Here is a 16,803-nt window from a genome sequence, read left to right on the forward strand (position 1 = left end):
TTTAACTTTTAAATAAGAGAATAATTCGTTTCAGCGTATTTGAATCTATTAAAAATAATATTAATATTAACTGAATTAAGACTCGATTAACTTAATAAAATATATTTTAATTTGTCATGATGTTGTTTATTTAAATACTTCAATATATTAATTTAATTATATGAAAAGTGGTAATTAAAGGGGATGGCTGGTATCGTGGAAATTCAATTTTGGTATAAGCTAGGTTAGTTGGCCTACTTTGTTTTGTTTTCGTTTTGTCTCACTCTTAAAGCCCTCGTCAAAAGGGAAGCATTTCAGTTCATACATGAAAAATAAAATGGAAATTAGACTCGTGAATTAAGTCTGAATTAAACCAATCATTTTAAATTTTAATAATTTAGATTAATTAGTCTTGGACGAGTAGTGGACCTTGAAGTACTAGTTTTGCATCTCTCTGATTAGATTGACTTATATTAGGATTAATTGTTAATGATTAATCGAGTTTGATAAATTCACCCTCTAAAGCAAGAAGTTCTAATCTTGAGGGGATAATATCAATCACTTGATGCCCATCCAAGCGATCTGTTATGGTTATTTCGTACCATTTATTCTTTTTATATGATTTTATTCACTATATTTATTTGCGTAGTATTATAAATTATATTATTATTTCTGCCATCGATTATGAAATATTATTGAGTAATCATATTAGATTCCCGTCATTTTAGGTCCTTTCAAAGCATGGATGAAGCCAATGGGATAGGTAGCTCATTTGCGTCTTGCTAAAAATAGATAAATTCCATATTTAATTCTCCATAAAATTTATAATTTAATTAAATCCCATTCAACATGAAAATTTAGCTTCCAAAGATTTTTTTTTTAATTTTTGTTGACATTTCATAATCACATTGAATCAGATCGATCCTTCGAAATTGAATTTAAATTAATCAATTCAAGAAAAAATTAAAAGCTTCGCCAATACAAAACAATACAATTAAAAGTATATAATAAATATACATAACAAATACAAATATTTATCCGATTAACTACAATATAGAATCCAACTAATATAATATACAATATATGAAACATCGAAATAATCCAAAAAAAGGGAATAAAACTTACAAAGGCAAAGATGTGTATGAAGTGAATTATGTGTGAGAGAATATGTTCTAAGGTGTGTTTGGTATTGCTACTAAGAAGTACTTCTGAGATAAAAATATTCCTAAACAAATTATTTTTTGAAAAAAAAGTACTTCTCCAAAATTAAAAAGTGGCTCAAAAGCACTTTTTTGATAAGCCGAAAATCTTAATTTCTTCCTAAAAGAAAAAAATTAGCGTTGAGGAATATTACTAAACTAACCCTAAATCCATGTAAGAGGTTAAAGAAAGAGTTCACATGTATTGTAGGTTAAATTTGAGTTGGCGACATTAACATCACTGTCATGGAAACAGTATTATAGTTTAGTCAAAGATACTACGAAGCAGGGACCTGAATAAGAGGCATGCATTCCTCTGTGTCCCTGGTTTTTTTTTTTTTTGGGTTAATTGGGGTTTTGTCTTTTCTTTCTTTCTTTTTATTTTTAAATAAAATTAACAACTTGATATATACAATAATAAATATAATATGCATCCCATGTTCTTATTTTTCATTTTTTTAAAAAAAATTAGGTGGATGGATTCATTGAATTGTAAAGGTAGGCACGAAGGTGTAAAGGAGATTTATCATATCTGAGTTTCCGCAGCTGACTATTTCAGCACTGAGTTTGTGTAAGTGGTCTTAAAATAAATATATTTGCTAAATTTTCTTTTTCTTTTTTTATAAACTAATTAACATTAGAATTATTTTTTTTATTATGCCCACGCCATTAGTGTTGTTTTAATATTTTTTTAATAATTTTTTATATTGTTGAATCTTTATCTTGATTGATGTGAATATTGTCGTTAATGTAAAAAAACGTGGGTTTCAGTAAGTTAAGTTGTATTATCTTTTTATTTATATGTAATTCTAGGCATTGTAAAAAAAAAAAACTAAAAGAAGGTGGGTAGAAAAACTTATTAGACACTGGGATCGATGGTATTTAATAAGTGCTACCTACTATCGGATTTGAACCAATGACTCTCGTCGTATGAAAGCAATACTCTAACCGCTGAGTTAAGTAGGTCATTTATTATCATAAGGAATCATAAAGAGAGAAAAGGGACTTATTACATCGATGGATTATAAATCTAATGTTACTTCTAAGCAATACCAATCAAACCGACCAAAAGGGTATGACTATGATGTTGGATCCTGTAATATTCACCTTGACAAGAAATTATCTACATAATATGATAAAATATGAATCACAAACACAAGGGATATAGCTCAGTTGGTAGAGCACCTTGTTTACATGTGTGCCAATGTATAAGTTCGAATCGAGTTGACTTTTACAATTTGAATAACAGATTGGTATAAATACCCTTTTGGTCTTTGTCAAGTTTGAAAATGAACAAATTGATCTTTTTCTCAAAAAAAATTACAAAAAAAATTTAAAATATTTATAAAGATTAAAAAAATTCTAAAAAAATATAAAAAAGGTAAAAAATAAAAATTTTTGTAGAATAATAAATTTGGGAACTTAAATAAGTTAATTAATTATTCGATTTTATTATACTAAAGTATTATTATTATTATTATTATTATTTTGCTTTGAATTTTTTTAAAAATATATATAGTTTCAATTTTATGTGCTCCAACATTATATTGTAACAATATTTTAATTTGACATGTTTAATTTTTTAATTTAACTCGAACATTTTACTCAATTAAAAAAAATCAAATCAAGTTAAGATGATAAAATAGGACTTGTCAACTTGATTAACTCGAAATTTTTTCACTCGATTCAATCGAGCGCTCACACCTAAAGAAGGATAATATGTTTCAGTGCACTCAAAAGCAACAATACACTTATCAATCGAGCTAAGACTCAATTGGCTGTTGTTGTAATATTTATACCGGTTGAAGTCAATTCATTTTGGATTCAAAGTTTAATCGTTATGTTTAAAATTTATGAATTGTTATAATATTTTTAATTTTTAAGATAAATGATGTTATGTCAACATGAAATTTGTTAAACTGTGGAGTTAATGTTTTAATAAATAAAATTATTTTGAAAAATATAAATATTTTAAAAGTTTTAAACAAAACCTGTCAGTAAATAAATGTAAACAAGTAGATGTTCCCAAATAAAATCTCTAATTTTAAAAATTGTTGGAGGAGAAAATTGTGGTTAAAAACTTTATCCCCATTTTGTGGTAAAAGTAAAAATAAAATAAAATACTAAACTCAATTGCTGTTACATAAGAAAGCATCTTTTATTGTTTAGAATGATTAAAATAAAAAATACAAATTGGGTGATCCCAAGGAAAAAATAGTACTCTCTTTATCTTCAATAAAATATTTGAAGTGAGATCCAACTTTAATATTTAATTTATCAATTGAAACTTGAAATGGAATCAAAGAGAAGAGTTGGATTATGCATAAAATCTATAAAAGGACTGAAACTGAAAAAATAAAGGGATTAAATTTTGAAAATTTGAAAAGTATATAGGTACCAAAGTGAGCTTAAACCCCAAAACAAATTGGGTTGGGCAAAAGTGTTTGACTTGAGGGAAACAAAGGACGTCAGAAATACCAACTACTTGCCTAAATGAAGCCAATGGTGGAGTCCCCCACATGAACTCATCACCAGTAATGTAACTTCCCCCCTTAAACCCTTACAGTGACACTGATTCACCTAAAATTTGCCAACAAAAATAAACAAACAAAAGCATGTGAAACCCCTCAAGACAATGAAATTAAAGGAAGATCAATGATAGGGGGCAGTGCAGTATTTTTCTTTAAAGCGTTGCTTAGCTGGCTTTGGAGGGCTGGCCGGAGTTCAGACAAAAAAAAAGGGTACCGGCGCCCTACCTGGCTCTGTTTTCTGATTAAAATCACGGAGCCACCAGTTTAAACTTTACCACTGGTTCATGGCTGTTAATCTGTTATTAAGCTTCTTTTTACCTTAATTAAATGAAAAATGCCAACCAATTAAGTTTTTGACCGGCCTCCCTCCCTATTATCTTTCCAGAATTATTGATTAAGATTAGTACTTTTTTTATTTATTTACTACAATTTTTTAAAAACATTTCATGCTTTCTTTTCTCTCTCTCTTACTCCCCTTTTGTCAACTGAAGAAACTGAAGGATTTAGAGAGAGAGAGAAAAACGTAGGTAGAGAGAGAAAAGAGGGTCAGCCAAGAAGAAGAAGAGACGTTGATACAGATTGGGTTACCAACAGTTTTGAAGAAAAAAAAAAAAGAGCTTTGGTGCATCAAGGTAAGAGCTTTTTTTGGGGGGGAAAAATTTCCTTTTTCGGGTTTGAGTCTTCAACAAAAGGGAAGAAAGTGGCTATTTTTTTCTCTCTTCTAAAGTGGGTTTTTTTCTTTTTTAATGTCAAATTTTCGTTACATGTAAATGATAAGGTTTATATGATTGGGGTTAGACTCCATGAGCCATGGTGGATCAGCGTAGCATAGGAGTAGCTTTGTTGTATCTCTTGTTGTTGATGTTACTTGAGTCTACATTGGAGCAACAAGTGCAACAGCGACTGAGTTCACGCATTGAGTTCACAGCTTTATTTGAACTGAGGTCCTCTTTGGGGCTTAGAAGCAGGGATTGGCCTAGAAAAGTTGACCCTTGTACCAGCTGGAACGGTATAAGATGTGAAAATGGCAGTGTTACTTCCATTAACATTTCTGGGTTTAGAAGAACGAGGGTTGGCAAACGAAACCCGCAGTTTGCTGTCGATTCTCTGGCGAATTTTACACGTTTGGTTTCGTTTAATGCCTCTGAATTCTTGCTTCCTGGTCCTATCCCTGATTGGTTTGGCCAAAGGCTGTTGACATTGCAAGTGTTGGATCTCAGGTCTTGTAATGTTTCAGGTGTTATACCTTTGAGTATTGGTAATTTGACTAATTTAACTACTCTATATTTGTCGGATAATAGGCTCACCGGGCAAATTCCTTCGACTTTGGGTCGATTGTTAAGACTTTTGGTTCTTGATCTTTCGAAGAATTCGCTTACTGGATCTATTCCATCATCACTTGTATCACTAAGGAATTTAACAAGTCTTGACATTTCCTTGAATAACTTAACGGGGTCGATTCCTCCTGGCGTTGGATCCCTTTTGAAGCTACAAATTCTGAATCTTTCAAGCAATAGATTAACGTCTTCAATACCTGCACAACTTGGTGACCTTGATAGCTTGGTTGACCTTGATCTCAGCAGCAATGGTTTGTCAGGGTCAGTGCCACGAGATCTTAGAGGGTTAAGAAATTTGCAGACAATGGACTTCGGGAACAATGGCCTCCAAGGGTCTCTTCCGGTCGCATTGTTCCCTTCTCCAAGTCAGTTGCGGATTATAGTTCTGAGAAATAATAGTTTCAGTGGCGACCTTCCTGAAGTATTATGGTCACTACCTGAGTTGAACTTGCTCGATATCTCTCACAATAATTTCACAGGGATGCTGCCTAATTCTGCTTTGAATGATAATGCCACTGCTGCAGTACTTAACATTTCCCAGAACAAGTTTTATGGAGGTCTCACCACTGTTCTTCGAAGGTTTATCTCTACTGATTTGTCTGGAAACTATTTTGAAGGCAGGGTTCCAGACTATGCGCATGACAATTCATTTCTTAGCACTAACTGTCTCCAAAGTGTGTCAAGCCAGAGGACTTTAACAGAGTGTGTATCATTCTATGCTGAGAGGGGCCTGAGTTTCGATAATTTCGGGCCTCCAAATTCAACTGAACCCCCTGCAACTGAAAGTCAAAGGAGCAACAGAAGGATAATTATACTGGCTGCAGTTTTAGGAGGAGCAGGGCTTGTTGTGCTACTAATGTTGTTGCTATTGGTGGTTCTATGTTTCCGTAAAAGGAGCACAAGGAATCATAGAGGGATCGATGTGGGAGCAGTTCCTGCTAGAGAAACATCTCTTTCACCAGTAGAAGAAATTAATTTTTCGAGCCTAGGTGATTTATTTACCTATCAGCAACTTCTTGAAGCCACTGGTGATCTTAATGATGCAAACCTCATCAAGCATGGTCATTCTGGTGATCTCTTCAAAGGTATCTTAGAAGGCGGGCTTCCTGTTGTTGTCAAAAGGATCGATTTGCAGTCAATTAAAAAGGATGCGTACCTTTCTGAACTGGAGTTCTTTAGTAAAGTTTCACATCCACGAGTTGTTCCCTTATTGGGACATTGTTTAGAGAGAGAACATGAAAAATTCTTGGTTTATAAATATATGCCGAATGGGGACTTGTCAAGTTCCTTGTACAGGAAAAAGAGTTCAGAGGATGATAGTTTACAGTCATTAGATTGGATAACAAGATTGAAAATTGCTATAGGAGCTGCAGAAAGCCTATCTTTTCTGCATCATGAATGCACACCACCCCTTGTCCACAGGTATTTTGCAGCTTTCCATTTTTATGCTTAAACTGCCTTCACTTGCACAATTCTTTTCTCATATATATCGTAACTTCTCATAAGTTGGCATGTAGAGAAATTTACTGGAAAAACTGCCTCATATCTTTTTTTCATTTCGGTGTGCAATAGATAATTTATTGATTAGCTTATGTACGCTGTACAAAAACTCGTGGTGACATGTTTTCTTTTGTTATTGAAGAGATGTTCAAGCTAGCAGTATACTTCTTGATGATAAATTTGAAGTGAGATTGGGGAGCTTGAGCGAGGTCTGCGCTCATGAAGGTGATGGTCATCAAAATAGAATCACAAGATTACTGCGGTTGCCACAGTGAGTATTCTGCAGAACTGTATTATATACATAGATGAATATTGTAGCTCACATAAGATGTTTGTTCAACGGTTTATTGCATATTGATTGTTACGTATTCAATTTTTAGTCAGTTTCCCGATACAGTCGACTTTTTTAATGTTTGTTAGTCTCTTGGGTGTTGTGGTTTGGCATGTGTATTTTGTAGTTTAAGAAGTTGCAGAAAAATGTTGTCAGCCGCCTTTTAATTCAAATATTTATCGATTTTTTCCCCATGGGTTCCTTCACTTATTTATGGATAACACTGGATTTTGCATTATTACTTCCTTTAGTTGTCATGAGTTCTAGTAGATAAAGACTCATTTAGGTTTCTCTCGTAAAATCAACTTTCTTTTTACCAGAATGAAGTTGAGGATTTAATGTGTATGGTTTTCACAGGGAGAATCTAATTCAACAGTGTTGTACTTCTACATTGTTCTATGTTTTAGCTACAAACAATGGAACGGACTAATAGGACATCGGATTATAAAATATGAACTTTGAGACACTTAAGTCCATCGTGATTTGCTTCATTCTAGTTCCGGTGCATATTTTTCCTTGACGGAAGCATGTTTCCTTGACTCAAAGGGATTAACCCGAGATCAGGTTTTAATGTCTGATGCAGTAGAGTGCTGCAGTTTACATGTTAAATAAAAATGTTATATATTGATACGAATCTACAATATGAAGCAATGCCAGGCCCATATGCATCAACATTCTTTGAAAACCGAGTAGTAATTAGCAAATAGCATGTCTCTTTTTTGATCTTATTGCTGTTTCAAACAAAATGTTTGAGTTGTATTTCATGGTTTTTTATGCTTGTTTTATCGGTAAAGGTTGTCTTACAGTTTTTTCTTTGCTGCATGCAGGTCATCTGAACAAGGTTCTTTAGGTATGTATACATTTCGGTTGTAAAATTCACGCTTATTTTAGATCTCATTGTTACCACTGGGCGGTTCATTTGTTGATATATCCTGCTTTGCACTATAGATCCTACATGTTCATTACATGCATTCAGCCATTTTTACTAATTAGCAACCATTGTCATTCGAGGTTCACATTCGGCAAGCATTGTACCTGAAAATTCAACTTCGCTTCCTTCTTCATATCCCCCCTTTTATTAGATCGGCAGCTTATTGCTGCAATATGCCTACTCATTTAGACTTAACAAATAAATAAATTCTAATTCTAGGACAGACAAAATGTTGCCAGTAAATTTGCTTGAGAGCATAGAATTGACAGTAAAACATTTTTCTTCAAATCCGAAATCTTTTTCTGAAATTTCCTTTTTTATTTGTAAAACATGCAGGTTCATCTACAGCAATATGCGCCTACGATGTTTACTGCTTCGGGAAAGTTTTACTTGGGTTGGTAACAGGTAAGCTGGAGATCAGTTCATCGAGTGATACCGAGATGAAGGAATGGTTAGAACAAACACTACAATGCATAAGTATATATGATAAGGAACTTGTGACCAAAATTTTGGACCCGTCTCTTCTTGTGGACGACGATCTATTGGAGGAAGTCTGGGCCATGGCCATTGTTGCGAGGTCTTGTCTCAATCCAAAGCCTTCTAGACGGCCCCCAATGAGATATATCCTAAAAGCTTTGGAAAATCCCTTGAGAGTGGTTAGGGAAGACAATACAAGCTCAGCAAGGCTTAGAACAACCTCATCAAGAGGATCTTGGAATGCTGCTCTTTTTGGTAGCTGGCGTCAAAGCTCTTTGGATGTAGCCGGTATTCCAGCAGCCTCCACTACTAGAGCTGAAGGGGGAAGTAGTTTCAAACATTCAGGAACGACGGGTTCGCAGGGCAGTGCTCAGAATGGTGGAGGCGACCATTCATCTTCACGTAGGCGGCATTCAAAGGAGATTTTCCCGGAACCACCTAAACCACAGCAAGATATAGAACGACAGGATCGTGACTAGTATAGAGGTTAATTCGTTCTCCAATTCTTTCTTAACAAGACAGCAGGCTTCCCATTCAAGTGCATTCTGGTCAGCAGATATTTTGCACTGGACTGGGAGGCTTTGAGGATGCACAAAACTTCTTTAGATGTTCATTAACTACCGAGTTTCGCGAATTCGAGTGTCGTGGACAGTGGTTTTAGTTTGTGACTGGATGGATATGGATAAAAGGGTCGGGGCAAAGAAAGGGGGGGGGGCATTGACAAGTAGTAGGTCATATTTGTTTGACAGCTTGTTTCAGAATAAGAACAAGCTACAATTTTTATTTGTTATTGTGTTTGTGGTCCTTTTGCGCAATGTAAATTGTAATTGTCCAGGATTCTTTCATTCATATCAGATTTTCAGCTATGCAGAAAAAAAAATGAAAATCAGGGGAAAGAAGAAATTATACTGATTCTTTTTTTGTTAGGCATTTCTATGGAAATTATAGTACTAATTGAAAGGGTGGCAGTATTTGGTGCAAATCTTATTTTCTAGTCTATGATGGTGAAAAAAAACAGTATGAATCAGATACATTAAGCGATGCAAGTGGGAAAAACACTATATATTTGAGTTTTGTGGATGGATAAAACAGGATTGGGAGAGCTTTTCTTCATTTAGGGGTCCAATCATCCCCAGGTTGGCTCTAAGTTTCAATGTAACCCAATATAACTACAGTTCATCGAGAGTTTCAAATATAAAAAAGGAAGGCAAAGCAATGAAATTTCTATAGGAAAATGAACAAAAGGAAGAGGTTCCATCGAGTATTGTAAAGGAAGAAAATAACATTGAGATTACATTCTCTCACTTAAAATTTTAATCTGGTTTAACTCTAAATTTAATCAAGGGTCAATGTAAGAGGATGTAGAGTGCGTTAAAGCGCATATTTCTCTTATCTATGGATTGAGAAGATACTAAATAATTCTAAATATTGTGGAAAACAAAAATAGATATGATCAAAACTAAATTTCGATTATCAATTAATTTAGTTCGAAATTGGATAATTAACTAAATTAAATTAATTAATCTAAATAAATAATAAATAATTTATATAATATATTTTTACAGTTAATAACTAAATCATTTGAACACCATTAGTAATAGACATTGCGAATAGACAACGGAAAAGTAAAGGAAAAAAACATAAGAAAGGTTCCACCGAGATTTGAACTCGGGTTACTGGATTCAGAGTCCAATGTCCTGACCACTAGACCATGGAACCATGTTGGCTAACTTCTCAAACCTTTATTTTTAATACTATTTTAATGCAACGAAGCTATGAAACCCCTCCCTAGTTTATCCATGTGCATTTCCCACCATTACCGAAAATGCTTACTTACACTCCTCCCTCTCTCCACCTCCACCTCCATCTCCACCGTTACCCTCATTCGACCACCATCTCCTCCTCCCTCCACCACCACCCTAACCATCCGACCACCACAGCACCTGACCCTGTCCTCCGTATTCATAACTCAAAAACCACTTCCTTCCTCCACCACCGCCAACTGGCCACCACCACCACCAACGAAACAAAGAACCCACCCCAAGAATACGAAAATGACCACCACCATCACCGAGATTCCGAAGATAAACCCAAAACCCCACCACACATACTTCCACCTCAAGAGAAACAAAACATCCTAGAAATGTCCCTGGTCACCAAACGCGGCCCACAATTCCCAGGCTCCATTTACGCCAATTCTCTCCCTTCTCTCCAATCCGTAATCCAAACCCAAAACGAAGACGATGAGGATGATGAAGAGGTGATGATAAGACGGGCGCTTGATATTAGAAGGAAGGTAACAGCGGAGGTTTTCAAGGCAGCAATGAAGAAGGGAAAGTTTGGGATTACGTATTCGACGAATTTGGTTAATAGACTGCCGGATTTTATTGACCACGTGATGATCGAAGCCGCTGCGTTGAAAAGGTCCCCTGAGTTTAAGGATTCCACCTTTAATTTGCGTGCTAAGCTTGTTATTGATCACTCCAATGTTGTTCCTCTCATAAGGTAAGACATTGCATTTGTTAGATCATGTTTTAAAGAAATAGAAATGATTAATGTATATCTATGTTGTATTACTTGTGATTGCTTAATTGTATAGGTGGCTGAAACACAATAACCTCTCATATCCCAAAATTGCAAAGCTGATATGCATGTCTAAAGGGAATCTTGACTCTATAAGACGGCTCGTTGAGTGGTTGAAGACGGTTTATGTGAAAGGAGAATTTCTGGGTGCAACGCTTTTGAAATCCGGAGACGATATTTTGCATCGTAGTCTAGAAGAACTGGATGAGATTGTTGATTATTTGGAGAGTAATGGAGTTAGGAGGGACTGGATCGGTTTCGTTATTAGCCGATGTCCGAGGTTGTTGTCCTATAGTATGGAGGAAGTGAAAACGCGAGTCGATTTTTACTTGAATATGGGTATGAATGAGAATGATTTCGGGACAATGGTATTTGATTATCCGGGTGTACTTGGCTACTTCACTCTTGAAGAGATGAATCAAAAGGTCGCTGACTAATTTACTTGCTCCTCTAACACGGCTCATCGATCACAATGCTATGGATTTGCTTTTATTAAGTTTTGTTAGAGTAATTATTGTTATCTAGTCTGCATAATCAATAAGATATATGCTCTTGTTGGTCATCCAGGTTAATTATCTGAAAGAGTTTGGGCTCAGTACCGAAGATGTCGGGAAATTACTAGCTTTCAGGCCACAGTTGATGGGTTGCAGCATTGAAGAAAGATGGAAGCCGCTTGTTAAGTACTTATATTACCTCGGAATTTCTCGAGATGGAATGAGGAGAATGCTTACCATTAAACCAATGATTTTCTGTTTCAATTTCGAGGCTACAATTGCACCAAAGGTTGTCATTGTTGTCACTTTACTTCCTAGATGTCGTACTTATTTACCTAACGTCTTTCCTGTTTCATTATCTTATATTTTCCCATTGTGATCCTCTTTATATCTTAATGTGTACATTTAGATTATATGTCATGAAGTTAATGCTTCAGCTCACATGAACCAAAATCTTCTATATTGAATGTTTGTGATGTCATGCTGTATAATATGGATGCTGACATTGATTTGGTCATCATGTTTGCAGGTACAATTTTTCCGGGACATTGGTGTTCGAGAGGATGCCATCGGTAACATGCTTGTTAAGTTCCCTCCCTTACTAACCTACAGCCTGCACAAGAAAATTCGGCCAGTGGTTTGTTCTTTTTCTTTTGATTTACTCTCTAATAGCATTTTAGTAGATTATATTTTTATTTTTGATGATCGTCTAAAAGATGTAATTCACACTCAGTTTTTTAAAATATAAATTCTACTTTCAGTTGGATCAAATGATTCAACTACACATTAAATATATTTGATTCTGCTTCTGGTATTATTGTTAGTGTTGTTTATGTTGGGATTCTACTGCCTATATGGTGTTTAAGATTTTAAGCCAAGCTAATATAGTCTGATCAATAACCCGGGAATATCATACAGGTCATATATTTGATGACCAAAGCTGGAGTTACAGAGAAGGATATCGGTAAGGTTATAGCTTTGGGACCAGAGCTATTGGGTTGCAATATAGCAAAAACCCTTGAGGTTAATGTAAAGTATTTTCTTTCACTTGGCATACGAGTTAGACAGCTGGGTGAGATGATTGGCGATTTCCCTAAACTTCTTCGATACAAAGTAGATCTTCTGTATCCCAAGTATCAATACTTACGGAGAACGATGGTACGCCCCTTGCAGGATGTCATTGAATTTCCCAGGTAAGCAAAATACTGTTTTATCTATTTCATTAAAAGTAGTTATGATCATAGTTATGTTTGTTGAGAGCAAGTTTCTAGGAGTTGACCTGAGATGTTCTTGAATCCTAATGGAACTCGAAAAGTGTTATTTCTCAAGCCATTTATCGAATTTATTATTTCTTAACCGGGAAGTCGTATTTAGAGTCTTCAACATAGTGAAAATTGAACAGGTTTTTCAGCTATTCTCTTGAAGAGCGAATAATTCCGAGGCACAAAATTATGGTGGAGAATCGGGTTAACTTCAAACTTCGCTACATGTTGGCGTGCACTGATGAAGAGTTCAACCAAAGGGTTGCAGATAAGGTCGAAAGGAGGCGGAGATTTGAATCCGGTCGCATGGATGATGCAGTGTCTGATTCTCAAATGGCCGAAGGTACCTTGGGGAAGACGGCAAGTAGTAGCTTATCCAGCTGATGTAAATGCGTTTTTTGGGTTCTCGTGTAAAGGATTAAGTCGAGGACAGATGAGAAATGGGCATACCAGAAGTGAGGATTCTCTAGGGTTGTTGCTGGGAGCTTGAAAGACTCTATTAGGTCCTCACACCACTTTCGATATTTCTTAAAACCTCAATGACCTTCATTCATTTCTTGGATGTAAATACTAATGAAATTTATCTCCATTTCCCCCTTTAACGTAGGATCAAAGGGTTTGTGCATACTAGTGGGATTGTGTACTAGATCATGTGTATCTATTAAATATATGAAGACAATTATGAGCCTGAAATTTTCATGAAAGCTCATATTTATTACATTTATCATCTCAAAGTTAGGGTAAGAGTCGTAATACAATCACAGTGTAGAACTTACAAGGTAAAATTGCATTTGATAGAGAGGTGATCATTTTAAAAAATCGAACTTGAAACTGATGTAACAAAACATATCACAAAAGTTATGCACCTTCTCATCATTTGGATAAAGTTACACAAACTGAAATCTTGTTCCTTCAACAAAGGCACAACGGGCAAAAATACAAACTAATATATGCAAGACCATGCATCTCTTTTTATTTTCCTTTCAAGAAACTAGGAAAGCGGCAGTTGTTGTTCCAAGCAAGAAGGAAACAGAGGGGCAACTTCACCGATAAAGGCTTTCGGATCTGAGATTCTCTGCAATCTCAGTTTCCCATCGGTCACCGTTCTCAAGCAGCTTCTCTTTGTCATACAGCAGCTCCTGCAATAACGTCGGCAATAACTAATTCACTTCAACTAACAACCAAGAAGTGATAGTAACCGTATACGATTTAGTTGAGAGAAAGACGAACCTCATGAGTCTCGGTGGCAAATTCAAAGTTGGGTCCTTCAACGATTGCATCAACAGGACATGCCTCTTGGCAGAGTCCACAGTAGATACACTTGGTCATGTCAATGTCATACCTTCAAAGTTGAACTCGTGTGAGACAAAGAAGACAACAATAATAGGAGAAAAGCAAAAAGACAGAATCAACCTCGTTGTCCTACGACTTCCATCCTCTCGTTCCTCAGCCTCTATCGTGATTGCCTGTGCGGGACATACCTGATAAACCACAAGCACTTCATGAGAACTATATCAAGATAGTAAATCCATACTTAATAAAGATGACGGGATCAATCTGATTTGCAAAATGTATTAGCTATCCGTGGAACAGTTTGACCAGCTCCAACTTTTCAAAGATTGCAAACTCTCAAGATAAGCAATGGCAGACACTGTTCTTCCATTGTAGAACCATAGAATGTTACGCAGACAAATAGTGGAAATAGTGGTAAACCAGGTTTCAATGCATATTCCAAAAGAGTCAGTGAAGTGACCATAATATCCAAAGGTTTCAGGTATGTCAACCTAAAAAATTTTCACACAGGCTAAAAAGGTAACGTCCCGTGGCACTCGCATGTCCAGTCAGGTGCCTATATCAGTGAGCAGCGGATAGTTTCTATGCGGATTGATAATTGCTTTCCCCTATTGAATCACTGCATGTTGGTACCATTCACATATAACAGGAACAATAATTTAGTTAATGGCGCCAAAAGGATAAAGCTCCAACTTACCGCTTCACAAAGTTTACAGGCAATGCAACGTTCCTCTCCAGTTGGATATCGGCGGAGAGCATGCTCCCCTCGAAAACGAGGGCTCAATGGACCCTTCTCAAATGGATAGTTAATCTGCATAAGGAAAGATAGTTTGCATCATACTTTTGCTTCAATCTAAGCCCAAAGAGAATGATTAGGAAGATGCTTACAGTAACTTTTCTTTCAAAGAAGTACTTGAGTGTCAGCATGAGACCCCGAACCATTTCAGTTAGAAACAGCGTGTTTATGCTTCTCTCGAAAACTGCAATTGTGCAGAATACGAGAAACCAATCACTTCCTAAAAGAAAATGATGTAAAAAGCAATGGAAACAGAGACATTCTGGCGCACTACATTACCAGAACTCCAGTCCTTTGAAATCTCCTTTGCAAGCTGCTCTCTTTCTTCATCATCTACAATTTACAAATAAAAACATCCATGAACAAACATGGGTAGCTATGCACTTAAAAGCACTCATATGCATTTTCTAGAGCTCTGTTACAAGAAATCACTATTTCTACAGCAAATTCTGAATTGGTTCGCATGATCCCAGTCAAGAACACTAGCGATCCAATTCAGTAAGACTAGTGATCCCCTTAACACATGGTTTATTATAATACTATTGAGTAAAACAAATAATTCACAAAACTTAAAATTTTATTTATTCAGAATTATGTGTTTATATAAATATAAAAGCTATATACATACATATACATAAAAGTTCCAAAGAAATGTTTTAGGTTCCAATAAATAGCATTTCGTTCCTAACAAATGATCCAGAGAAGTGTACCCTATCGAATTAGGTTTTACAAAATGTAGCGATTTGTGTTCCGACCGATCTGGTAAAACTGTTCTAGTTGTATTTCTGGTAGACCAATGAATCCAAATAGAAAAGGAACTGCATTTTACACCATTTCCACACTCTTTTCGAAATTCAAACCATGACATATAAACATGTAAACATTGAGGTTTAGATAAAAATGAGAAGACGATGAAATAAAAGGCCAACCTTTCTGCGTGCCATATGAGCGTGAACTGAGTCGCAACCCGTAGCGCTGTGAACCCTGCAACACTTGCCCTGACACAGCCTATACATATATATACATTCATAAAAATTTTCAAAAAAAAAAAAATCCTTATAAAAGAAAATTGAACTAAAAATCGTTTTCTTGATAAAAATATTACGAAATTATTTAGCTTAAATCTAGATAAAAAGATCTGAAAAGCAAAATAATGATTAGGTTCTAGAGGAGGATGAAGAAACGAGTTCTTACGAGGTGTCGAGCTCGGAGAGCGTTGAGAGAGTTACGAGCGAATATTGCAGCCATTGATTTTGATTGAAGCTGGTGTTAATCCGGCGGATGAAGACGATCAGATCGTCGCCGAGCAGAGCTAACCAAGGAACTGGAAAAAAAAAAATCTCCCGATTAATTGAGGGGTTTTCACGATGCCTTCGATAGAATCGGTTCGACTTGAAACACCAAAACGGCAACGTTTAGGGGTTTGCAATTGCAAGCCTATTACAGTAACTGGGGCAAGAGTATTTTCTTAATGTGGGCTTCAGGGAGAGAATATTCCCTAACGGGCTAAGCCCAAGAATAACACATTCATGTTTGATTACGGTGTCGTTTTCGTTATTCATAGAAAAATTGTACTCATGGTCGGGCTTGGGTTTATAGTTTTTGACTTTGAGCTGACTCGGTTTAATCTGTTTTGTTGTTTAAAAAAATAAAAAAATAATTTTATACAAACATTTATACACTTTTATAAATAAATTTAAATAAAGAATATTTACTTATTATTTTAAATAGAGAAACGAATAATTTAGACAATTCTAATTTGAATTCAGTCTTAAAAATATTTTGAAAAAACAATGAATAGATAGGTGTTATGTAAGGCCTTCCTTAGTATATAGATATAAATTAAATCTCAAAATTAAGTGAAATATATGGACCAAAATTAAAATTTATTAGAAATTAGAAGGATTAAAACTAAAATTTAACCATAATATTTTCATGTAAAAATAATAATGGATAGATTAGACCAATTAAAAAAATAAAATTGAATTAAAAGTAATTGATCATTTAAAATACAAAAAAAAATTATTATCTATTACATGCCGTTATTCATACATTTATTATTTTTGCTATCTCATTAGAAATAATACTAT

The 16,803-nt window shown here is 35.2% G+C and overlaps 3 protein-coding genes and 1 non-coding gene across 4 annotated transcripts; 2 read left to right on the forward strand and 2 right to left on the reverse strand.

Annotated features, from left to right (window-relative positions):
* Nucleotides 1–3,784: 3,784 nt before the first annotated feature.
* On the forward strand, nucleotides 3,785–9,267 carry LOC105783795 (probable LRR receptor-like serine/threonine-protein kinase At2g16250). Its single transcript, XM_052626831.1, has 4 exons — nucleotides 3,785–6,468; nucleotides 6,689–6,817; nucleotides 7,705–7,727; nucleotides 8,145–9,267. Exons 1-4 carry the CDS (start codon nucleotides 4,520–4,522, stop codon nucleotides 8,762–8,764), a joined length of 2,721 nt encoding a protein of 906 aa, XP_052482791.1. The 5' UTR covers nucleotides 3,785–4,519; the 3' UTR covers nucleotides 8,765–9,267.
* A 665-nt stretch (nucleotides 9,268–9,932) lies between these two features.
* TRNAQ-CUG (transfer RNA glutamine (anticodon CUG)) lies at nucleotides 9,933–10,004 on the reverse strand. Its single transcript has one exon. It is a non-coding gene; the product is annotated as a tRNA-Gln (tRNA).
* A 71-nt stretch (nucleotides 10,005–10,075) lies between these two features.
* On the forward strand, nucleotides 10,076–13,344 carry LOC105782952 (transcription termination factor MTERF2, chloroplastic). The gene is made up of 6 exons (XM_012608072.2): nucleotides 10,076–10,790; nucleotides 10,885–11,293; nucleotides 11,436–11,651; nucleotides 11,892–11,999; nucleotides 12,281–12,555; nucleotides 12,765–13,344. The coding sequence occupies exons 1-6, from the start codon at nucleotides 10,111–10,113 to the stop codon at nucleotides 13,006–13,008; spliced, it is 1,932 nt and encodes a 643-aa protein (XP_012463526.1). The 5' UTR covers nucleotides 10,076–10,110; the 3' UTR covers nucleotides 13,009–13,344.
* LOC105782953 (NADH dehydrogenase [ubiquinone] iron-sulfur protein 8-B, mitochondrial) lies at nucleotides 13,318–16,081 on the reverse strand. The gene is made up of 8 exons (XM_012608073.2): nucleotides 15,908–16,081; nucleotides 15,643–15,721; nucleotides 14,993–15,046; nucleotides 14,806–14,897; nucleotides 14,615–14,728; nucleotides 14,038–14,105; nucleotides 13,855–13,966; nucleotides 13,318–13,763 (listed from the first exon to the last, which is right to left on the reverse strand). The coding sequence occupies exons 1-8, from the start codon at nucleotides 15,959–15,961 to the stop codon at nucleotides 13,668–13,670; spliced, it is 669 nt and encodes a 222-aa protein (XP_012463527.1). The 5' UTR covers nucleotides 15,962–16,081; the 3' UTR covers nucleotides 13,318–13,667.
* Nucleotides 16,082–16,803: the final 722 nt, after the last annotated feature.

The sequence above is a fragment of the Gossypium raimondii genome, chromosome 13 (genome assembly GCF_025698545.1).
Source record: "Gossypium raimondii isolate GPD5lz chromosome 13, ASM2569854v1, whole genome shotgun sequence".
NCBI classification, from domain to species: Eukaryota; Viridiplantae; Streptophyta; class Magnoliopsida; order Malvales; family Malvaceae; genus Gossypium; species Gossypium raimondii.